Here is a 26,188-nt window from a genome sequence, read left to right as displayed (position 1 = left end):
TAACTGTAATTACACATTAACACTCTATGTCCTTGTTGAAATGAGCATTGTTTTGACCTCACTTCTCATCTAGTAACTTGAGATTGTTGTTGACACTCTACTATCTCTGAAGTTTCTGGAGGTAATAACAAATCAAACATAGTTCTCAACTTTCTCTTAATGCAGGTGAACTTTGGGTAGTCGCATGAGTCGTGTTCCTATAAGATGCTATAAAGCTATTCACAAGATGTGATAATGAACCTTGCTGTTAAGGGGTAGCAGATTTAAAACAGAGAGGAAGAGAAATCACTTCTCTCAAAAGGTCTTGAGCCTGTGGAATTCACCACCCCAGAGCATGGTGGATACCAGGACTTTGAGTAAATTCAAGGAAGTGTTGGCCAGATTTTTAGTTAGTAAGAGTTTTAAGGACAATGGTGAATAAGCAGGCAGGTAAGTGTAGTTGAGGACAAGATGAGATCAGCCATGATCTTAATAAATGGCAGAGCAGGATTGAGAAGCCGAATTGCCTAATCCTGCTCCTAGTTCTTATTTTAAAGAATGTTTCAAGGTTAGTACGAATTTTTCAGTTAATCCATTGGTTGGTGGATTATAAGGTGCAGATTTTATATGTTGAGTACCATTTACTCTGAGATAAACCTCGGCTCTTGTGAAGTAAATTGTGAACCGTTATCGCTAACAATCTGTTCTGGTTTGCCAAATCTTGCAAAAAAATGTTGTCAAGTTTTTCAATGGTTGGTTGAGTTGTAGTAGATCTCATGATGACAATTGCTGGCCACTATGTGCATCAAATATGAATAAATGTGTAACATCAAATGGACCAACAAAATCTACATACAAACGTTGCCATGTCATTTTAGGCCACTCCCAAGCATGTGAAGAAGACAACGGTGGTGTATTTCTTATTCATGCACAGGATTGACACTGTCCTACTTTTTCTTCAATCTGTCCCGGCCACCAAAAATAACTACTTGCTAATTCCTTCATCTGGACTATACCAGGATGTCCTTCATGTAGTTGTTTAAGAACTGTTGTTCAAGGGGCAGCATGGTGGCACAATGGTTAGCATTGCTGCCTCACAGCACCAGGGACCTGGGTTCGATTCGCAGCTTGGGTCACTGTCTGTGTGGAGTTTGCACATTCTCCACATGTCTGCATGGGTTTCCTCTGGGTGTTCCAGTTTCCTCCCACAGTCCAGAGATGTGCGAGTTAGGTGGATTGGCCGTGCTAAATTGCCCCTAGTGTCAGGGGTATTAGCAGGATAAATATGAGGGGTTATGGCTATAGGGCCTGGGTGGGATTGTTGTTAGTGTAGACACGATGGGCTGAATGGCCTCCTTCTGCACTGTAGGGATTCTATGAACTCTTCCATGCAAACAAGGATGAATAATCACTCGGATTCCCCGCTATAGACGCCCACCTTGAATGGTCAACACGAGCTTTCTGGACACATATGGTTTGAAATCAGGGTGCATATGATAGGTTCCAGCTATCATTCCTTTCAATACCATATCCATCACCTTTCCCATTACAGGATCATTTCTGGTGTGTTCTGAACTTGAGAAGCTGTCACAGGCAAATAATCTACTAGCGAAAAATAAAAATAACATTCGCAAAACTGGTTGGTGGTATCTGCTCAATAGGTAAAGGTAAACATGAGAATGCATTAGCATGGCACTCTTATTGATGATACTTTATATCACAAGAGTGTGTGGATAAGATCAATGACTATCTTTGCAATTTGACTAGCAGCTAATGATATTGGTCATTCCTTTCCCGAAAGCATAATATGTGAAACTACTTCCCCTACTCCATGAGGTGAAGCGTTGCAAACAATCAGTAATGGTAGCTTTGCACTGAAATGAACCAATACTTCAGGCTTCTGCAAAGCACCTTTGACATCCTTGTGTGCTTTCTCACATTCTGCTGTCCAGTCCCATGACTGTTTCACACATAGTAAATCATGCAATGACTTCAATAATGTAGCCAAGTTAGGAATAAATTTGCCTTAAGTTGAAGTTTATTTATTAGTCACAAGTAAGGCTTACATTAACACTGCAATGAAGTTACTGTGAAATTCCCCTAGTCGGCACAGTCCAGCACCTGTTCGGGTCAATGCACCTAAGCCAGGAATTCCCCCAAGCCGGGAATTGAACCCGGGTCCCTGGCACTGTGAAGCAGCAGTGCTAACCACTGTGCTACCATGCAGCCCCTGAAATAATAATCTACTAATAATACAAAGGACCTCAATTACATCACATTTGTTGGATGCGGTTCTTCTAAAATAGCATTTATCTTTCTAAGTGCTTTATGTGGGCCATTACCATCAATAATGTGATCCAAATACTAGACTGACATCTGGAAGAAGGCACACTTTTCTTTCTTGATATGCAGACCATGCACTTGAAGACATTCCAGTGTTGGTTCTAAATTATCCAAATGTTCTTGTTTACTGGACCCTGTAATTAGAATATCATGCAGGTAACATTGTACACTAGAGAGAGACCACTTAAAATCTAATCTATCGATCTTTGGATTAGAGCTGGTGTGGATGTTATTCCAAATGGCAATCTTATAAAACGAAAAAGACCTTTATGAGTAACACTGGTAAGCAATGGTTGAAATTCATGGATACTTGCATTAATTTGCAAGTATGCTTGTGAACAATCAACCTTGCTGAATTTCTGCCCACCTGATAACCCAGCAAAAAAAATCTTTAATTAAAGGAAGCAAATGTTGATTAGCACCACAATGTTGATTATGGTTGTTTTAAAATTACCACAAATACGAACTGAACCATCTGGTTCCATGTAGGGGTCCAGTCACTCATTGTAACTGGCTCTAACACACCAATGTTGACAAGTCATACTAATTCTTCTTCAATCTTGGGGTGACTTGCATATGGCACCACTCTTGCTTTGAGAATTTTTGGTTGACTGTCAGGCTTAACCTTGAGTTTCATGTGAACTCCCTTCATTGAGCCATGTGTCTCTTCAAATACACTCTTGTATTTATCAGAAGGTGCTGTAGGTCTGTTTTGACATTGACCAATCTGACAGCACTCCAGTTAATCCATGGTCTCCCAATGGAGCTGGAAAATTACCAGGGACCACTTGGAGAGACAACTACACGGTTTTTCCACTCAACTCTATGTTCACCCTGATGGAATTTTTTAACGGCATGATCTCTTCCATGCATGTCCTTAAAATCACATCAGCTGGTTTTAAAGGAAGATGCTTCAGCTTTTGCTGGTATGTAGTCTCAGGAATTCAAGATACCAGTTTGATTTGATTTGATTTGCCTTATTGCATATATTAGTATACAGTGGAAAGTATTATTCCTTGCGCGCTATACAGACAAAGCACACCGTTCATAGAGAAAGAAAGGAGAGAGTGCAGAATGTAGTGTTACAGTCATAGCTTGGGTTTCGAGAAAAATCAACTTAATGTAAGATAAGTCCGTTCAAAAGTCTGGTGGCAGCAGGGAAGAAGCTGTTCTTGAGTCGGTTGATACGTGACCTCAGACGTTTATATCTTTCTCCCAACGAAAGAAGGTGGAAGGGAGAATGTCCGGGGTGTGTGGTGTCTTTGATTATGCTGGCTGCTTTGCTGAGGCAGTGGGAAGTGTAGACAGAGTCAATGGATGGGATGCTGGTTTGCGTGATGGATTGGGCTATATTCACAATCTTTTGTAGTTTCTTGTGGTCTTGGGCAGAGCAGGAGCCATACTAAACTGTGATACAGCCAGAAAGAATGCTTTCTATGGTGCATCTGTAAAAGTTGGTGAGAGTCGAAGCTGACATGCCAAATTTCCTTAGTCTGCTGAGAAAGTAAAGGCGTTGGTGGGCTTTCTTAATTATGGTGTCAGCATGGGGGAACCAGGACAAGTTGTTGTTGGTGATCTGGACATCTAAAAACTTGAAGCTCTTGATCTTTTCAACTTTGTCCCCATTGATGTAGACAAGGGCACGTTCTCCTTTATGCTTCCTGAAGTCGATGACAATCTCCTTCATTTTGTTGGCATTGAGGGAGAGATTATTGTCATTGCACCAGTTCACCAGATTCTCTATCTCATTCCTGTACTCTGTCTCGTCATTGTTTGAGATCCGACCCACTACGATGGTGTCGTCAGCAAACTTGAAAATCGAGTTGGAGGAGAATTTGGCCCATAGATGCATAAAGAGTATGGTAGGGGGCTGTGTTGAGGATGATCGTGGAGGCGGTGTTGTTCCAGTATCAACCTTCATCCAAATATGTTGTCGATTTAACTTTGGAATCATCCAGAATCGATGTGATTCACCCTGTATGGATAAAATATTCAGTTGGAGTTTTTCATCATATTTCTGAACATTCTCTTTTTTACAGTCATTTTTCTTTTCTTCCATGTGGTAAATTCCTTGTATGGAATGCAACCTGTTGAGGGCACCAATTTCTCCTGCTGAATGTTTTCTCAAGGTTAGCTGGTCTAGCCCAACAAACTTGTGAAAATTGGCCCATTTAGCCCCAATTCTTGCATTGGCTATCCTCGCTCCAACATTCACTCGCTAATGGCCCATTTTGCCACACCTCTGATATGCTTGTTGCTGTTTTGACTTCTTTTGGACAGTTCCCAACTTGCGAATCTTCATTCTTGCACTAAATTGCGAAGCCTCTTTCGCAGCTCGTTCCACACTCACTGCGATTTCTACTGCTGTCTTTAAAGTCAAAGCATGTCCAACCTTCTTTGGATAGCCTCATTTTGGAGAGCACAAACTAGATGATCTTGAAGAGTATCTTGTAACAACTCACAATATTGTGCCACGTTTTAAGGTTGCCACAAATTGCACAATGCTTTTGCCTTCCACTTGATTCCTTTAGTGGAACCTGAATTGTTCCACAGTGATCAGTGATTTTAGAGGGTAATGCTCTTCAAGGATGTTTGTCAAGTCATTGTAAGTTTTGGTTCCTGGCTTTGCTGTATGAACCAAGTTCCTGAGCAAATTGCAGGTTTTACTTCCTATTGTCCTGAGAAAAGCTGGTACGAACAACTCGTTTGCAACTTTATTCACTTGTAAAACATACTATAAATGCTCGGCATAGGAACGCAATGATTAATTTTCTTTATTGAAAGGCCCATGGATCCTAATTGACCCGTCATTTCTCTTGCAGGTACTAACATCTCAAGACTGCTCAATATAATTTTTTTACTGTCTTCCCAGTACTCCCCTTTTCCCCTGGAGACTTTTGACTTGATTTATTGTACTTTTCAAATCACCCCAGTTGTACAGCAGGCTATCCCTTCTTCTCAAATGTGCCAAATACTGCCTGGAATCTCACCTTTCTCTGATTATATGGTCAGCCTTCTAATATTCGAAGTGTGAATTATTTATTTCTCTACTTAGGATCTTTTCTCGATGAAAAAATTCCCGACTAGTCACCAATGTTCATTCTGTTGTCTCGTAACTATGTTCGGGGTTGTGGGTTTTAACAAAAAGAAAATAACATGGTTTGCACACTTGAATTCAAAGTAACAACAACAGATTAATTCTAGGAGATGCAACAACAATTCTAGTGGATGTTCTCTGCACAGAGTACAAGCTGAAAGTAAAACAGCAGCCTGTGACAACACCCTAACCACATCACAATCAAATCATGTGATCAGCTCTTAAAGCAACCTGCAACCCTATTAAGTATATAATAGTTCCATATAACTTTCTCATGTTTCAAGTCTTACCAATAACTCACTGGATTGTGTGCCATGTACTTGATGCACTGCAGGTTGTCCGTAAGGGTTCAGGGCCAACACCCTTGAGCTGTCAGCCCATGCAAATAGAGGGATAAGGCTCATAAAGTCATGTTGTTAGCGATGCTTACTGGTGCCCTCAATGCCTAACCCCTTCCCCCTCTACCCCATCTCCTGTACAGCATCTGAGTGGGATTTTATGGCCCCTCCTACTGGTGGGAGTTCGGCAGGACCAGAAGATCCTGCCGGTGCCCAATGGTTCATTGCATCCACTGTGGAGAAAACCTGTTGCGGGGTAGGGCAGGGGCAGTGGAAAATCCCAACCTCTGCATGGAAGTGTTAGGAACCCACTGTGGCCTCTTTACCTTCAGACTAGATGGACTGCAGAGATTTCACCTTATCATGTTGAGTATCTCTTTTACATACAGCCCACAGGGACGATGCCTTTGTCAGTGAGACCCATAACCCTGTGACCATTCAGTGAGGTGAGGGTTCACTTACTCTGATGGAGGAGGTCATTCATCTGGTTCTGGCTTTGCAGGGCAGTCCTCTGCTGGTGGCCCTGGGCAGTGATCACCTTGCAGATTTCCTCCTGGGTAGAGTTGGCCTGATGGCTCAGCCATCTCCTTCCACCCTCGGGGTAGAGGATGCCCCCCTTGGCTTCCATTGCCTTGAATAGAACATCGAGGGAAATATTACTGAATCTGGGCAGGAGGGGCGAGGGAGCTCCCTGGGAAGGATGGACTGTCTCCTTCTTCAACAGTGGGTCTGCAAGACGTTGATATCCGGGTGTCCTTTGATTAGACAGCAGGTTGTGAGCTATCCAGCCCGTCCCACCATGCGAAATGTAAGGAAACACCCGACTGCATGATTAATCAGGCCAGGATCACACGCCCCCACCACAGGACTTTAGCCCACAATGGAAAATTCATCCCAATACGACAGGCACATATTTTAGTTCCCGCAAAATGGGTGCAGTGCAATTCAATTCCTAGGCTATTTTCTTCCAGTTGAATCTATTCAAATTGAGAATCATAGAATCCTGACAGTGCAGAAGGAGGCCATTTGGCCCGTCGCATCTGCACTGACCACAATCCCACCCAGTCCCCACCCTCCAACCCCAAGTATTTACCCTGCTAATCCCCCTGCCACTAAGGGGCAATTTGCTATAATCAATCAACCTAACCCACACAGCTTTCGGACTGCGGGAGGAAACCGGAGCACCTGGAGGAAACCCACGCAATGTGCAGGCTCTGCACAGACAGTGACCCAAGCCGGGAATCGAACCCAGGTCCCTGGCGCTGTGAGGCAGCAATGTTAATCACTGTGCCACCCGAAGTAGGGTGCACCATCATGTCTGTCTTCATATTCCTAGAAATGTTTGCTGTTCAAATATTTAAAACCATGAACATCAGATTCAGAGTGAAGAAAAAGATAGATGGTGTGTGCCAAGAGGATTGAATGGTGCAATATAATGTAAATGAATTAGGAGAGGAATAAGATCATCAAAGCACACCATACTCTCTGTTTTGCGACATAACAAACATGATGTATGCAAAAATGTGAATACTTTAGAGATGTCCTTTCACTTGCAAGTTGCAATTCATCTGTCATATTATGTCAAATTAGTTGTTTTCATGCTGAAAAATTGATGTGATTTCAAAAGCGTAGTAACATTCAGAATTACACAATTGAGCTTCAAAACTGAGCCACGGGAAACAATACTGACAAAGTAGGGAAAATAAATGTCTTTAAAAATGGCAATATATTGCCTGGACCTCTGAGGAGGGTGGTATTGCTTATGTAACAAAAAAACGTTCTGTGTAAACCAGGCCAAATTTCAACTGAAAAAGAATTTTAAAATAAAATCTAATATTCATTCCTTCAGTGGACTTCTTGTCACATTCCCACCAAGTTTATGCATTCACCATGAAAACACTGCTGACATGTCTGCAGTCAGGAGAGTGATGCGGCAGCCAGAAGATGTTCTATAAATAGAACTGTAACAAAACTGATTATCATTAACAGTACGTAAGGGATCATTTTTGTAATTGTGTGAAAATGCCATGCATTTCTTGTCATGCTTGCAATATTTCTCCACAAATAGGTAACAAAGAATTTGAAAAATTTCCAAAAACATATTACGCCAAATTATATTGAGTCTTACAACACAGAGAAATAGGTTTTCTTTCATGACCCACGTGTGTATCAGTGCTAGAATAATTGTGGAATGGTTGCGGTTAATGGTTATTGATTTTAAACTGCGCAGGGATAATCTTTATGTTCTGGGTCATTTCTGTTTTTGTTGTGAGTGCTTCAGGAGCTGGGGGTTGTTGCAAAGTGAGTACAACCAAAAGGACACTTACTCACAGTAATCAAGCCTTGGTGACCAAAAATGACTGTTAGTCAACTGGGCAGCATGGTGGCACAATGGTTAGTACTGCTGCCTCACAGTGCCAGGGACCCGGGTTCGATTCCAGCCTCGGATGACTGTCTGTGTGGAGTCTGCATGTTCTCTTCATGTCTGCGTGGGTTTCCTCCGGGTGCTCCGGTTTCCTCCCACACTCCAAAGATGTGCGGGTTAGTGGACTGGCCAAGCTAAATTGTCCCTTAATGTATAAGGTCGGGAGATGAGGAGGGTAAGTTGAGGGGATAGGGCGGGGTTGGGCCTGGGTAAGTTGCTCTGTCCAAGGGAGTCAGCGCAGACTTGATGGGCTGAATGGCCTCCTTCTCCATTGTAGGGATTCTCTGATTCTATGACTGTTCGGTGTTGGAAGATCAACATTTAAGATCTGACTTAGATACACAGTCATGTTTCTGATTCCCCCTTAGTGTCCAAAAATGTGTAGGTTTGTGTATGGTAAATGCACGGGGTTATGAGTATAGGGTGGGGGTTGGGCTTGGGTAAGATGCTCTTTCAAGAGTCGATGCAGACTCGATGGGCCAAATGGCCCCTTGCACTGTAGGATTCCATGATTCTGTTACAGAATTTAATAGCTTGATTTTTGACGTGATAAAAAATGGGCAAACCTTGGATTTGATTTTTAAAAATGTGAGGAGACTTGTGGAAGTTAACTGTCAAAACAAACCACCCAGAAATTTGGGGTTGGACATTTTAGACGCAGAGAGGATACAGGAGATTAGGACCGCATTGTAATGGAACTGGGGAGCTGCTACATTCAGCGATAAAGAATGAAAAACAAACTTGCATTCGCATATGGTCTATCAATACCAACATCTCAGTGTTTTACAGCCAATGATGTATATTTAAAGTGTTGTCATGGGGAAAACACAGCAGCCAAGTTGCGTGCAGAGAATTCTCACAACAGCAATGTGAAAATTATTATAGAAGCCCTTCAGTGCAAAAAAAGGCCATTTGGCCCGTTGAACGTGCACTGACAGCAATCCCACTCATGCCCGACCCCTGTAATCCCCTGCATTGACCCTACTAGTCCCCTGGGCACTAAGGGGCAATCTACCTAACTCTATCTAACAATTTACCTAACACTAAGGTCCAATCAACCTAACTTGCAATTTAGATAATCAGTTTTTCGTCACATTGATTGAGGGATAAATATTAGCCAGGACACGGTGGTAACTGACCTGGCTCATCTTTGAAATCCTGCCTTGGGAGTTTTGGTGTCCATCCGAGCAGGCTGTTGGGGCCTTAGTTTAACATTTTGTGTTACTGAGTTGGATGATTGACCACGATCACAATGAATGGTGGAGCGGGCTCGGAGGGCCAATTGGCCTCCTCCTGCTCCTACTTTCTATGTTTCAATGTTTCATCTGAAAGATGGCACCTCAGATGGTGCAGTACTTGCTGCACTCGAGTGTCAGCCTTGATTTTTGTGCACAAGCCCTGGAGAGAAACTGGTGAGAGGTCAGATCCATGCCAGTGCTGCAGCGGTAAGTGGCTCAGAGTAGAGTATCAGTGGGGATGTGGGGAGTTAATCTTTGCTGATCAAAAATGTCTGTCTGTCCACCAGAATGGTTCAGTTTTGGACAACCACTCTATTTTGATAGCGGACTCACTACACCCTGTTCTACTCTTGTGTGAAATAACTTCCGAGAGGCCCTTCACCAAAACTGATTTATTCACAATGGTTTGTAATACTCAAAGAACAAAGAAAATTACAGCACAGGAACAGGCCCTTCAGCCCTCCAAGCCTGCACTGACCATGCTGCCCGACTGAATAAAACCCCCTACCCTTCCAGGGACCATATCCCTCTATTCCCATCCTATTCATGTATTTGTCAAGACGCCCCTTAAAAGTCACTATCGTATCTGCTTCCACTACCTCCCCCGGCAGCAGATTCCAGGCACCGACCACCCTCTGTGTAGAAAGCTTGCCTCATACATCACCTTTAAACCTTGCCCCCTCACACCTTAAACCTGTGCCCCCTAGTAACTGACTCTTCCACACTGAGAAAAAGCTTCTGACTATCCACTCTGTCCATCCTCCTCATAATCTTGTAGACTTCTATCAGGTTGTCCCTCAACTTCCGTCGTTCCAGGGAGAACAAACCAAGTTTCTCCGACCTCTCTTCATAGCTAATGCCCTCCATACCAGGCAACATCCTGATAAATCTTTTCTGTACCCTTTCCAAAGCCTCCACATCCTTCTGGTAGTGTGGCGACCAGAATTGAACACTATATTCCAAGTGCGGCCCATCTAAGGTTCTATATAGCTGCAACATGACTTGCCAATTTTTAAACTCAGTGCATCGGCCAATGAAGGCAAGCATGCTGTATGCCTTCTTGATTACCTTCTTCACCTGCATTGTCACTGTCAGTGACCTGTGTACCTGTACACCCAGATCCCTCTGCCTATCAATACTCTTAAGGGTTCTGCCTTTACTGTATATTTTTTTTCTCTATTAGACCTTCCGAAATGTATTACCTCACATTGGTCCGGGTTAAACTCCATCTGCCACCTCTCTGCCCAAGTCACCAATGGATCTATGTCCTGCATATCCTCTGATGGTCTTCATCATTATCCGCAAATCCACCAACCTTTGTTATATATATATAATACAAACAGCAAAGGTCCCTGCACCGATCCCTGAGGAACGCCACTAGTCACGACCCTCCATTCAGAAACACACCCTTCCACTGCTGCCCTCTGTCTTCTATGGCCGAGCCAGTTCTGTATCCACCTTGCCAGCTCACCTCTGATCCCATGTGACTTCACCTTCTGCATCAGTCTGCCATGAGGGACCTTGTCAAAGGCCTTACTGAAGTCCATGTAGACAACATCCATTGCCCTACCCTCATCAATCATCTTTGTCACTTCCTCGAAAAACGCGATCAAGTTAGTGAAACATGACCTCCCCTTCACAAAACCATGTTGCCTCTTGCTAATATGTCCACTTATTTCCAAGTGGGAGCAAATCCTGTCTCGATGAATCCTCTCCAATAATTTCCCGACCACTGATGTAAGGCTCACTGGCCTGTAAATACCTGGATTATTCTTGCTACCCTTCTTAAACAAAGGAACAACATTGGCTATTCCCCAATCCTGTGTAGCCAGTGAGGATACAAAGATTTCTCTCAAGGCCCCAGCAGTTCCCTCCCTTGCCTCTCTCAGTATTCTGGGGTATATCCCATCAGGCCCTGGGGAATTGTCTACCTTAATGTTTCTCAAGAACCCCAATACATCCTCCATTTTGATCTCAACATGACTCAAACTATCTACGCACCCTTCCCCAGACTCATCATCCACCAAGTCCTCCTCTTTGGTGAATACTGACACAAAGTACTCATTTAATACCTCTCCCATTTCCTCTGGCTCCACACATAGATTCCCTCCCCTGTCTTTGAGTGGACCAACCCTCTCCCTGGCTACCTTCTTGCTCTTTATGTATGTATAAAAAACCTTGGGATTTTCCTTAATCCTGCTGGCCAATTATTTTTTGTGACTCCTTTTAGCCCTCCTTACTCCTTGCTTAAGTTTCTTTCTACTTTCCTTGTATTCCACACTTGCTTTGTGTGTTCCCAGCCTCCTAACCTTGACAAATGCTTGCTTTTTCTCTTTGACCAGGCTCACAATATCTCTCATTATCCAAGGTTCCCAAAACTTGCCATACTTGTCCTTCATCCTTACAGGAATGTGCCGGTCCTGAATCCCTATCAACTTACACTTGAAAGCCCCCCACATGCCAGATGTTGATTTGCCCTCAAACATCTGCTCCAATCTACATTCTTCAGTTCCTGCCTAATATTGTTGTAATTAGCCTTCCCCCAATTTAGCACCTTAACTTGAGGACTCCACTTACATTTATCCATCCGTACCTTAAAGCTGACTGAATTGTGGTCACTGTTCCCGAACTGCTCCCCTACTGAAATGTTGACCACCTGGCCGAGCTCATTCCCCAATACCAGGTCCAGTACGGCCCCTTCTCGAGTTGGACTATCTACTATTTCAAGAAGCCCTCCTAGACGCTCCTTTCAAACTCTTCCCCATCCATGCCCCTAGCACTAAGTGAGTCCCAGTCAATCTAGGGGAAGTTAAAATCTCCCACCACAACAACCCTGTTACTTTTACACCTTGCCAAAATCTGCCTACATATCTGTCCCTCAATCTCCCGCTGGCAGTTGGGCGGCCTATAGTAAACCCCCAACATTGTGACTACACCCTTCCTATTCCTGAGCTCTACCCATATTGCCTCGCTGTATGAGCCCTCCGAGGTGTCCTCCCGCAGTACAGTTGTGATATTCTCCTTAACCAGTAGTTCAACTCCCCCACCCCTTTTACATCTCCCTCTCTCCCGCCTGAAACATCTGTATCCTGGGATGTTAGGCTGCCAATCCTATCCTGTCCTCAGGCAGGTACTTCCCAATGCAGAGTATTCACGCCAAGTTCTGGTGATCTGGACACCCCACATTATACGTCTCTGCAGAGCTCCCTGATTGGGCAGCCTTAACAGGCCTCAATCAGGGAGCTCATATTAAAGCAGGTCCAACTCACGGACCTCACTGAAGCCATTACATTCTGGATTAATAATAATGCCCTGTAACACCATGCAATTTTCAATTGATTCAAAAGTCAGATACACCTTCATAGCATAGGCTGCTTTTTATAAACGACACAAACTCCACTTGTTCCATAACATTGCAAATCGCAGCATGAGCATGCAAGCGATGTGCCATCAGCATCTTTGTGGGTTGACTCGTGCAGAGTGGGTTGAATGCTTTTTGCAGCATATCGGGTGTTGTCCAAGGATGAACCAGTCAATCAGCTGGCACTGAGCCAGCAACTGGCCTGAGATCTTCAACAGAAATTTAATGTTCTCAATCCCGCTGCAGCATTGTGTTTCTGTAAATTTAAGGCTTGTCATCCCTTACCATGATACGGATTTGAAATTATTAGGAGGTGAGAGATTTAGAAACAAAGTTGCATTGAACAGCAATCGGTTTTAAGCCATAAGATATAGGAGCAGAATTAGGCCATTCGGCCCATCGAGTCTGCTCAGCCATTCAATCATGGATGATAAGTTTCTCAACCCCATTCTCCCGCTTTTTCCCTGTGACGTTTGATCCCTTTACCAATCAAGAACCTATCTATCTCAGTCTTAAATGCACTCAATGACCTGGCTGCCACTGCCTTCTGTGGCAATAAATTCTGTAGATTCACCAACCTCTGGCTGAAGAAATTCTTCCTCATTTCAGTTCTAAAGGGCTGTCCCTTTACTCTGAGGCTGTGGCCTCGGATCCTAGTCTCGCCGACTAATGGAAACATCTTCCCCACGTCCAGTCTATCCAGGCCTGTCAGTATTCTGTAAGTTTCAATGAGACCCCCCTCCCCTCATCCTCTAAACTCTGAGTACAGATTCAGGGTCCTCAAAGGCTCCTCATACGTCAAGCTTTTCTTTTTTGTAGAGTTTTGTACTGGAATAAATAAGTGAGCAGTTCAAATTTGTCGGTAGACAGATTGAAATCAGGCATTGTGTTTGTTAAGTGATCCAGGAAATACAGTTGCGGAAATGTCAGTCGAGATACAATGACTGATGCAGATAGATAGCTGCTTTTGAGTTTCTGTTTTAAGCGGCAGAACCCGAGCACCATGATGTGGAGATGCCGGCATTGGACTTGGGTGGGCACAGTAAGAAGTCTCACAAAAATGGGTTAAAATCCAGGTTTATTTGGAATCACAAGCTTTCAGAGCGCTGCTCCTTCATCAGGCGAGTGCCCCGATGAAGGAGCAGCGCTCCGAAAGCTCGTGATTCCAAATAAACCTGTTGGACTTTAACCCAGTGTTGTGAGACTTCTTACTGTAATCTGAGATCAGATGTGAAGAACAGGCTTTTTTTTCCCCATTCAGCATTTTTGAATTTGAATTTCTCTTTTCCTCTGCAGCTTAAACCCATACAGCTATGACGATGGCTGCCTGAGCAGTAGTGAGGACCACATTCCATTGGCTGCACTGCCTCTGCTGGCAATCTCTTCCCCTCAATATCAGGACGCAGTCGCAACAGTCATTAGCAGAGCCAATCAGATTTACAGCGAGTTTCTCAAGTCTGAGGATGGGATCGGATTCAATGGCCAGGTTTGTATTAGATTCTAAGTGCGTCCCAGCACAGAACAGCGATGGTTAATATTCTCTCTTTTTTTTAATGGGTGACACAGTGGTTAGCACTGCTGCCTCACAGCGTCAGGAACTCGGGTTCGATTCCGACCTCGGATCTGTGTGGAGTCTGCACATTCTCCCCGTGTCTGCGTGGGTTTCCTCCTGGTGCTCCGGTTTCCTCCCACAGCCCAAAGATGTGCGGGTTAGGTTGATTGGCCATGCTAAATTGACCCGAGTGTCAGGTGGATTAGCAGGGTAAATATGTGGGGTTCGGGGATAGGGCCTGCCTATCGAATCGCCTAGCGAATTCCAAAGATTCACAACCCTTTGAGAGAAGTAGTTTCTCCTCAACTCTATTTTAAATTTACTACCCATTATCCTAACACTATGACCTCTTGTTCTAGAATGCCCCACAAGCGGAAGCATCCGCTCCATGTCTACTTTATCCATACCTTTTATCATCTTATATATCTCAATTTGATTGTGGTCAGAGCAGAATTGATGGGCCGAATGGCCTCCTTCTGTACTGTAGGATTCTATGATTCTAATTGTTCAGACCCCACCATAACTGTTGAGGTGACATGAATGAGTCACACTTAAAGTGTCCTCCCCGCTACCCCCCCCTCCCCGCTTGTATACAGTTATAACAAAATGTAAACCTATTCTCATATGAAGAGAGATTAAACAGTTTAGGCCTATACTCTCTGGAATTTAGATGAAAGAGGGGAGATCAAATTGAGATATATAAGATGATAAAAGGCATGGATAAAGTAGACATGGAGCGGATGCTTCCGCTTGTGGGGCATTCTAGAACAAGAGGTCATAGTGTTAGGATAATGGGTAGTAAATTTAAAATAGAGTTGAGGAGAAACTACTTCTCTCAAAGCGTTGTGAATCTTTGGAATTCGCTGCCCCAAAGTGCGGTGGATGCTGGGACAGTGAGTAAATTTAAGGAGGAGTTAGACATTTTTAATTGGTAATGAGTTGAAGGGTTACGGATAGAAGGCAGGAAAATGGGAATGAGGAGCATATCAGCCATGATCGAATGGCAGAGCAGACTCGATGGGCCTACTGGCCCAATTCTGCTCCTATACCTTGTGAACTTATGAACTCAGTTCAAGATACAATGCAGTGGACATGCCACACTTCACAGAACTTGCAGTTATACATACCAAGGACCTAATTCAACTTTTACTGTCCCTGAGAGATTCATTTGTCATTGACAAGCCCAGCGAGTCTGAGTGTCCTGAAAAAGTGGGGGATTTTACCAGCTAATGGAAGAATGGACAGATGTGGGAGCTAAGTGAAGCAGCTGTGATTAGATAACATTCCCAGCATTATTTCTTTATTAATACACAAAAGAGAATTTGAATATTACTTCACACAGAGGATTGTGAATGTTTGGAATGGGCTAACCAGAAACAGATCGTGTGGAAAAGCAGAATTTAGTCAATATTTGAGGGATTGAGAGATGTTAATTTCATGGACTTCCGGTCAGATCACCTCTTAGTTTTGTTTCTGGTCTGATATTTTCTAATGTACCTGCACAATCAGAGAGATGGGTAATGTTAGGAACAATATTATGCATTAACTCAGCATTCTGACTTTTCACCACTGATGGGCTACCTAAGTTATTGAGTGAGTCACATGAATGGCCCTCCTTCCATCTCAGTGGGCCGCAAGATTGAAATCAGGCTTGTTCCCTAACCATGACCTCATGAATGAGATCAAATACTTTTAATATATGTCAAATATTTCATAATGAGTTATAGAAAGTTCTTAATCATTTATATGTTAATGAAACAATCATCAACTTCAAATGGTAAAAGCAAAAGAAATATTTACACTTTGGACGCAGAGGGAGCACACGGTTCTCACAGTCAATGTTGTTGGCAATCGGCATGCACCTCACTTCACTTGCCCTTGTTTTACGTGTGCCTCACCTGACCACCCCTTCCCCGATCACCCAACTACCCTGTGAACACCCAACTTCCCTCCCCCCCATCACCTGACCATCCACCTAGATCAAACCCCGGCTACCCTGGTCTGACCACCCCTGGCAATCCAACCACCACCTGGCCACCCAACAACCAATCCCTGACTGGACCCAAATAAGATTCCACCCCCATCCCACACCGCCGCGACGTGTTTCCCGGTGTTAAGAGATGATTTGCCATTGGCCGTTGGCGGGATCTTCCAGTTCTGCAGATGCCTTTGCCGTTTTGTATGTCCTGTCTATCCCACCGTCGGGGGTCGCGCCTTCAGTAGGACTGGAAGATCCCGCTGGTGGGAAGGGCTGGAAAACCCCGCCCTGTGTTTTGGGCAGAATCCCATCATGAGAGGAAGCAAACCCTGGAGGTTAAGACAGTCTTTTGGAGATAACGGTGGTCGCAGTTTTGTTTTGGGTGGATGGAAAGAAGGGGAAGTTGCTTGGGAGTGGAACTAGCTGACTGGATCTGTGGGCTAGTAAGGATGCAACAGGCCAAATGGCCGCCTCCTGTGCTGTAACCATTTTATGAGTCAACGTTCTTTGTGATTCACTCCAAGAGGAGACAAGACTGGCTTGTCTCGAATGGATACAATCTGGCTTTGATTTTCTGTTTCCCGCTGTGTGTACAAACTAACCAAATTCATCTTCAAAGGCCGAGGCAGTCGGGAGCATGTTTATAACCTTGGAACCTCAGAGCCCTTTGAATAATGCATAACTACTTTGTGTCAGTATAATTGAGATATATATAGATATTTCTCTGCACAGTTCAACTAAATTAGTCAAAATATCATTGCTGTTCACATCACATGACACAATGCTGCTTCTGATCAAAGCACACTGAATAAGAACACATTTCTCCTGGGAGCTGTCCATCAGTCACTCTGCTGGATACTCAATGCTGGAGAAAAAAAATAAAAACGGAAACTATTAATTTTATACGAATTATAGAAGCAACTGGATCATCAAAGCCAGTTTAATTCTCATTTGGAAATGTGAGTTTTCTGTGGTTGTTTCTTCATTTTTTAGTTAAAAATTCAACTCAAACCCCAGATATTTATTCAAGACAATTAGTCCTTTCGAATGTTGCTTGAAACAAAACAATAATGATTCCGATCTCAGAATCTGGAGTTAACAGTAACTGAAGGCTGATGCCAATGAAGCAATGAACTGTGTTGAGCAGAGAAAATGCTGGAAACACTCAGCAAGCCAGGCGATATCTCTGGAGAGAGGAAGATAGGATTGACGTTTCATTTTTATGACCCTCTGACGAAGGTATGATATGTGTCTGAAATATTAACTCTGCCTCCTTCTCTCCAAAGCTGCAATCTAAGCTGCTGTTTTTACTTCAGATTCCCAGCATCTGCAGTATTTTGCTTCTTGATCACAGATCAAGTGACCTCTTTCAGTCCAAAGATTTGTTTTCACCAACATCTGAAGCCCAGGCATCCAAAGCTTGACGGCTGTGAAGGATTTACCATATTAGATGAGGGATAGCTTTAGGGTGTGGGGCTGTATCTTCCTTTAAAAAGAAGTTCATTTTATTAGTGTCACAAGTAGGCTTACATTAACACTTCAATGAAGTTACTGTGAAAGTCCCCCAGTCGCCACACTCCGGCGCCTGTTCGGGTACACTGAGGGAGAATTTAGCATGGCCAATGCGCCTAACCTGCACGTCTTTCGGACTGTGGGAGAAAGCCGGAGCACCCGGAGGAAACCCACGCAGACACGAGAGAATGTGCAAACTCCACACAGACAGTGACCCTAGCTGGGAATTGAACCCGGGTCCCTGGCGCCGTGAGACAGCAGTGCTAGCTCTCCATCTACCAAAGCTGAAGTGTTAACCAGGTAGCTCAACACTGAAAAATCCAGCTAAAAACCTGCAAACCAAACCAATAGTCACAACTGGGATTCACAATCAGTGCTAACCACTGTGCCACAGTTCCGCTCTGTGCTCCCTAGTGTCGGATAGGGTGAGTACCCCAAAGATATGCTAGGGCGTTTTTCTCGGACTTAGCAGGTAAAAGTTTACACAGCTATTGCCCAGAACTGCAAATTCCTCTGGGGCAATTAAATCGCATCTTAAAATGTGATTTAAATCACAAACTTTGGATGGTTGTGGCTGTTACACAAATAGCTACCCAGAAAAGGTTAGAATAAAAACCTCTTCTAACTTTTGGGAAACTATGGTAAAAATTTAGACTGCACATCCCCTTCCCCCCACATGACTCCTTCCCCACCCTTGATCCCTGTACCCCCATCCTGAGGGGCCTCTCCAAACTCCTGGACCACAACCCCTCACAAGGAACCCACTCCACTGACCCAGCCCAACCTGCCTTGACCTGAATCCCTGCAGGCGCAACTCAAATCTTCCCCGCCCGCAGGTCTGACACCCCAGCCTGACCTGATCTGACCCCAACCCCGAGGCCCAGACAACCCGAAGACCCAGACCACCCAACCTCCCAATCCTGAGTTCAACCACCCCTCCCTACCCTACACCCTGGGCAGTGAGTGCCGTAAAAAAAGGTGCTGGGCCATCCTTCAATCCAACTCGGTTGCACTTCGACACTTGGCATCGGGGACGCGCTTCACTGCTTGGATCTTGCCAGGCCTGAGTCGAAAGGTCTGGCGAGAGAGGCCTAAGTAATTAGGCGCAAAGTGACAATCCAGTGCTGATTGCTGCTCCGAGGATGTTATGGCCCGGGAACTCGCAACCAATAATTTTATAAACCTTTGCTCTATCAGACCTTATCATAGGAGCAGGAACTGTCAAGCCTGCTCTCGCATTCAGTTAGATGATTATTGATCACGTGTGATGCCTTTCATTCTCTCTGCGTGGATTTACCATTTCTGCTGAAAATTCTCGGAATGATCAGCTAACCTTTTGAAGAAGAATGTATTTAATAAAATTCTATTATTCCATGAACACATTGTATAGGATTTTATGCTCAATAGTATATTTAAAGCAATGCCTAAACGCACCTGAGTTCTTTTCATATAATTGCTAGATAAAAATCCAAGTCATTGTGGCAAGTTTATTTACCCCAGTCACCTCGCTACTAAACCCACCTTGAGCCTTGACTCATTAAAAAATATTGGCGCTGGAAATAGGGATCCCAAGATGCAGATGCCTCAAGTTAATGATATGCATTCCAGGACTTAGCTTTCACCATGAGGACCATTACGGCACAGAATGAGGCCATTCAGCCCATCGTACCTGTGCCAGCTCAAGAAAACTAGCCATCCGTTCTAGTCACACTTAGAGCACTGAGTCTAGCAATTCAGGTGCAGATTGGGTACTCTTTAACTGAGTTGAGTGCAGCAAATTCCATACACCTACCACGCTCTGGGTGAAAAACATTTTCCTAATATCCCCTCTAATGCTTCCACCAATTGCCTTAAATTTGTGTCCCTTGGTAACTGAACTCTCCACTTGAGAAAACATCTTCCCTGTCCACTCCATCTAGGCTTCTCAATTTTGTACACCTCAATCAAATCACCCCTCAGGCTTCTCTGTTCTGAGGAAAAGCAAACCTTGCATCGCTGCAATTTTCCAGCCCTGGCAACTTCCTTGTAAATCTCCTCTGTACTCTCTCCAGAGCAATTAAATTTTGCTGCAATGTGGTGACCCAGAAATGTACACAAAACTCCAGCCGTGGCCCACCCAGCATTTTATACAGTTCCAGCTCTGTATCCATGCTTTTGTATTCTATGCCTCGTGCAATGAAGGAAAGCATTCCACGTGCCTTCTCTGCCACCTTTATCTGCTTATCCTGCCACCTTGATCTGTGTACATGCTCTCCAAGGTCTCTCACTTCCTCTATCCCTCTCAATATCCTCCCATTTATTGACTAGACCCTTGCCTTGACTGGGTGGCATGGTGGCACAGTGGTTAGCACTGCTGTCTCACAATGCCAGGGATCTGGGTTCAATTCTGGCCTTGGGTAACTGTCTGTATGGAGTTTGCACATTCTCCCCATGTCTGTGTGAGTTTCTTCCGGGTGCTCCGGTTTCCTCCCACAGTCCAAAGATGTGTGGTTTAGATTGATTGTCCATGCTAAATTGCCCCTTAGTGTCTGGGGGATTAGCAGGGTAAATAGGTAGGGTTGTGGGGATAAGGCCTGCGTGTGATTGTTGTTGGCGCAGACTCGATGGGCCAAAAGGCCTCCTTCTGCACTATAGGGATTCTATGACAGGAGATATTTTTCTGAACATCAATACCATGAGAGAATCAGCTTTTACTGAGACAGCAACTAAGAAGCAGCTGAGTTTAGCAATCCCTAAAAATAACTCATTCTGGACTGTGCTGCAAGGCAATTAAAGATTACAAAGGATGGCAGTGGATTTACAGCATTGAAAGAAGTCCTTGTTCCAACAAGACATGTCTATTTTTATGCTGTATGTGAGCCTCCCACCCCTCCTTACCTAACCCCATCACTCCATCAGCATATCCTCTTACACCTTTCTCCCTCCTGTGTTTATCCAAATTCTCCTGGAAGACATTAATGCTATTTGCCTCAACACATCCTTGTGGAATATATTTCACATTCTAACCACTTCCTTGTTAAGAATTTTCTTCTGAATTGCCCGATTAGGTTTTCTTCTCTTTTTGTTAATTGTCACTATTCTAGAGAAAAGAGTTTCAGTCCCTTGAAACTTTTCTGCATGGTCTGTTTGTTCTGATATCCTTCTCGTAAACCTTTTCTTGCACTTCCTCCAGGGTTTGTGACGTGAGGACCAGGACTGTTCACACTGTGGTCTAACCGAGGTTCTACGTATACTGAAAGCAACTTTAACATAAAAGCAAAATACTGCAGATGCTGGAAACCTGAAATAAGAGGAGAGCAATCTATAAATATTCAGCTGGTCAGGCAGAATTTATCAGGAGAGACACAAGAGTTAATGTTTCAGGTTTTTAAAAATTCATTGACGGGATGTGGGTGTCGCTGGTGAGACCAGCATTTACTGCCCATCCCTAATTGTCCTTGAGAAAATGGTGGTGAGCTGCCTTCTTGAATCACTGCAGTCCAGGTGGTGTAGGTACACTCACAGTGCTGATAGGAGGAGGATGTTCCAGGATTTTGACCCAACGACATTGAAGCAACGGCGATATGTTTCCTGAATGGGGATGGTGGTATCTGGGACATTATTTTTCAGGTGTGATTCCGTGAATATGACTACATCAGGTCAATGATTGGTTATGGATCTGAAACATTGGCCGGAATTTTCTGGGCCCTTTGAAGGTGGCTTGGGAAGCAGAAAGGCTGGCAAAGTAGTGGGAAAAGGCATCAGGAAGGGAACTCAGAGTCTTAACTGCAACAATTGCGGCTTTGCCAATAGCGGGAGAGTTGACAGATCAGTCACCATTTGAGCCGCCTAGTGGTTTATTGCCTGTGTCAGGAGGCCCACTGCTACATGGGGCGATGATTGGGTGAAACCTGGCAGCCACCCACCAGGTTCTGAGTGGTGTGGCCCTCCATTCTCGACATTCCATGGCCCACAGAGAGACCCTGGTGACAATGGCCACTCTCATGGCAATAGTGCCCCCCTCCCTCCCCCTTCACCATCCCCCAACTCCAATTACAAGTCTATGAGGATGCCCTGCCATTGAGGCACCCTCTGCCTGGAGCTGCAGGACTTCCAACAATCTGATTGGACTGTCAGCTCCTGGGGTTGCTGTCTTTAACTGGACAGTGACTCTGGAAACATCCTCTTTATTGGCTGTATGTCTGTCTCCCCATGTTCCAGTGTCCATTGAAGTGAGCTTGACTCCCCAACTCCCTTGACAGGATGTCTGCCATTTCCAGATGCCTGTTGCTCTCTCCACAGATGCTGCCAGACCTGCTGAGTATTTACAACCTACGTTTCACGTAAAATAAAGCAAAATGTCCAAAGAGGTGCTGGCTAGGTGAATGGCCATGCTAAATTGTCCCTTATAGGTTAGGGGAATTAGCAGGGTAATTATGTGGGATTTCGGGCACAGGGCCAGGGTAAGATGCTCTGTCGGAGAGTCAGTGCAGACTCAATGGGCTGAATGGCCGCCTCCGGGATTCTGGAAATGGGAAATAAAAAACAAAAAGCGTAGGAAACACTCAGCAGGTCTGGCAGCATCTGCAGAGGGAGAAACGCAGTTAACATTTTGAGCTTGCATGGCTTCTTCAGAACTGAGGCAGAAATGTGATGGGTTTTATGTTGCTGAAAAAGGGGGAGGGTCAGGTGGAGCGAAAAGGGAAGGTCGGGGATAGGTTAAAGAGTGGGGGAGATTAAATTACAAAGATGTCCAAAGATGGAACAAGAAAGTGATAATGGTAGTAGTGAAGGAATAAAGCATGGGCCCAGAGTAGGTGTTAATAGCAGCATAAAGGTCAATGCTGTCTGAAAGTAAAATATGTATTTTTATCTATTTAACATAATTTCTCTACTTTTCAATTCAATCCCTCTTGAAATGTACCCGAGTGTTTTGGTTTTTTTTTGTTACTGGGCTTATTATCATGTAGCACTATTTTCTATGATCAGTGTATCTGTACTACCAGATCTCTCTGTTTCTCCCCTTGCATTTATCATAGAATCCCTACTGTGCAAAAGAGGCCATTCAGCCCATCAAGCCTCTGCACCGACAACAATCACACCCAGACCCTTTACCCTGTGACCCCACATATTTACCCTGCTAATCCCCATGACCCTAATGACAATTTACCATGGACAATTCACCTAACCCGCAATCTTTGGACTGTGGGAGGAAACCGGAGCACCCGGAGGAAACCCACGCAGACACGGGAAGAACATGCAAACTCTGCACAGACAGTGACCCAAGGCCAGAATTGAACTTGGGTCCCTGGCGCTGTGAGGCAGCAGTGCTAACCACTGTGCCACCGTGCTGCCCACCTGTTGGACATCTGTTTTACAGGGAGCACATAACTTCCCTGCCCTTCTTGCCAAAACGTATTTGCACTTATCTGGATTCTAGGAGGTTGATAATATGGAATAGCTTTTCAAATTGTTCCATGGTAGTTATGATTCACCTCAGCTGAGAGATGCGCTGCAGCCCTGTAACACCATGCAGATTTACCATATATAATTTATATTCATTCGTAGCCCTGTATCCATAGATTAAATTCCAATCAACTTGAACTGATTATTTACAGCTTCAATCATTGGGGAGGATGTGGTTATATATCAACCCTTGTTGTTGGTGTGAACAGCATCTGATTTTTTTTTGTAAAAATCCAAAAATAAAACAATATCCTTGGGAACATCAAACTAAATATTATGAAAAATAATGGACACTTGACAATCCTTAACATGATCCTAGATTTTCATCAAAATTCAGGTGGCAGTTATAAACTATTCAACATTTTCCCTGCTGATTTATAATGAAGCCTGCACCTTCAATGATATGACAACCTGGCATTTACTCCTGCATATCTGTTAGTCTCTTAAATAAATGTCATTCATTATACGTGTACTGATTAGAAGTTAGAGACAACCTTGTGTTTTATGAATAGATAATAACTGCTGTATATTTTATATCTCGGAGCTGTGCAGAGGTGACACACCAGTTAAGTGTGTGTAGGAACTTTATTTGCAGTGCTTTAAAATGTTGGCTGTCTCATGCTTCTCGCAGCTTCTAGCAGCTAGTTTCCAGCTTTGTTTAGCTTTCTTTAAGCTCACACCTAGACTTAACGAGTAGAGTGAGCATCAATAGTAAACTGACTCACATACTTAAACACCAAACAATTGAACACTACAATAACATTAGTTCTGATATTGAATGGGATGGGATTCGAGTGGACAGGGCCAAGGTAGGCAGCAAATCCTATTGAATTGGGCAACACAAGATCCCGGGTAATTTGAACAGTTTCAGTGGAGCCTTGCGATTGGAATCGGTGGGTGGGAGTGGGGTTTGCATGTGTGTGCATATGTGTGTGTGTGTCTGAATGCTCCTTTTGGAGCCATTGGCTGACCCCACATCCTCAAACCTGCTGACTCGACATCATCAAGCCCACTGCACATTTAGAGAAAGGTTTTACCCTTGCTGCCCACTCAGAAGGGCAGGTTAAAATTGAAGACCACTGGAAGGGAGACAGAAATTGAATCTCCTAAGTAGCTGGATGAACAACCTGGGCCCATAACCCTATGCCAAGAATCAAGGAGTCCACTAGATCGTGACGGAGAGAACCCAGTTTAACTAGCCAGCCCCAGGGGGGGAACAGGTCAGTATTCACACTGATCTTGAATCTGAGCTTCTGTTTATAGGAGCTCCATCGCTATGGTGGGGGATATGGCTATGTTGTACCTAATGGGTAGGTTCACTCCTTAAGATCAAGAATAGCAGAGAGCAAGTCTGGAGAATGTAATTATTGAGTTTACTTGTGATTGAAGTGATTCATGAAAGAATATTTCTTCTGGACTTCGCATGCAGATCATGAAAAATAACTTTGAAGAAACAATGGAATTATATTATCTGTGCATTACGTTTGATAGTTTAATTGTAGAAACATAGAAACTAGAAGCAGGAGTAGGCCATTCAGCCCTTCAAGCCTTTCATTTTGATCATGGCTGATCATTGAATTCAATATCCTGATCCCCCTTTCCCCCCATATCCTTTGATCCCTTTAGCCCAAGAGCTATATCTATATTCTTCTTGAAATTACACAACATTTTGGCCTCAAATTGTAAGAAGTTATTTGCTAGTCAGACTGGGTGAAACCTGTTATTATGGCCGGGATTCTCCCGTTTGTGCTTTCGCCAGTGGGAAAACCAAAGTGTTTCCCATTGGTGTTTGCAGAGCCTGTCAGGTGGGATTTACCCACCTTTAGTATTAAAGTATTCATAGCGAGAAAGATGTCAGCCAGCCTGGCTTTAGAGAGATCAGGGCACCACTTTTAAAGGACTCCCCAATCTCAGCATTGAGAGACAGGCCCCCGTCTCCCGCACAACAGACATGGCGACCCCCAGTAAGAAGGGGAGCACTCCTCCGCCTGACCACTGAAAGAATGGGCATCCCCTCCCCCACACCATGCAGGCATGAGGCTGACCTGAACCCCCTCCCTCCCAACCTCCTCCTAGCAAGAGGCATCAGGTTTCGCTCCCCCCCCACCAACCAGAGGAACACTCTGAGTTAAGGTCCTCTCTGGCCCCACCCCCTTCAGCCCCTCCCTTTAGGCCCCACCCCTTGGCAGTGCCAGCTTTGCACTGCACCCTGGCAATAACACCCTGGTACCTTAAACTGCAAGGGGGTTGAGGGGGCAAAGATGTGAGTACTGTCCTCATGTGACCCTTTGTTGCTGTCAGGCTGCAGAGGGAGGGTGCCCCAAGCAACCTGGGCTTGGGTGGGTTTAGGCTGGGGGGAAACGGTTGACTTCAGGACTCTGCTCTGGGATGGGGGTCTAGTGGCCCCTCTGAGTACAAGGCGCCAAGTCCAGGTTTATCAGGACCTGCACCAAAGCCTGCCCAGTGAATTTCCTGCTGGGGAGGTGGGGGGGCTGCATTGCAGGAGGGCTGTGAATTAGGCTGGAAGCCCGCTAATTGAATGCAGATTAGGATTCCTGAACATTCATCGAGTTCCCACCCGCTCTAGGCAGGAACCTGATCGGGTCAGTGGGGTGGGATTTTCCGGCCGCGCTCGCCCCAAGCTGGAAAATCCCACCCGAGGTCAACGGACCTTTGCATGGTCCACTCCGGGACAGAAAAATTCCACCCCAGGAGTTGGTTGCGAGTGGTGAGAGCTGCCCGCAGTTTAAAAGTGGAGCCTGGGAGGAGTGAGGTGCAAGAGAGCAATCCAGCATCTTGTCCATTTCTACAAGGGAAATAAAGGTGTCCCAATGGGCAAAAATCCAACTGCTGATACGGGACCCAAATTTACACGTGTAATATTCAGTCTAATGAAACTATATCTCCTGATGTGAGATAT

At 44.5% G+C, this 26,188-nt stretch overlaps 1 protein-coding gene across 1 annotated transcript in view; it reads left to right on the top strand.

The window, feature by feature from the left end:
- Nucleotides 1-26,188, top strand: part of LOC144501878 (membrane-associated phosphatidylinositol transfer protein 3-like) — a 291,482-nt gene that overhangs the window by 89,350 nt on the left and 175,944 nt on the right. The window contains exon 4 of the mRNA XM_078225920.1: nt 14,078-14,267. Coding sequence (XP_078082046.1) covers nt 14,078-14,267 — 190 coding nt within the window. The remainder of the gene's footprint in view (nt 1-14,077; nt 14,268-26,188) is intronic.

This window comes from Mustelus asterias, chromosome 12 (assembly GCF_964213995.1).
Source record: "Mustelus asterias chromosome 12, sMusAst1.hap1.1, whole genome shotgun sequence".
NCBI lineage: Eukaryota > Metazoa > Chordata > Chondrichthyes > Carcharhiniformes > Triakidae > Mustelus > Mustelus asterias.
This window is presented reverse-complemented; position numbering and strand designations above follow the sequence as displayed.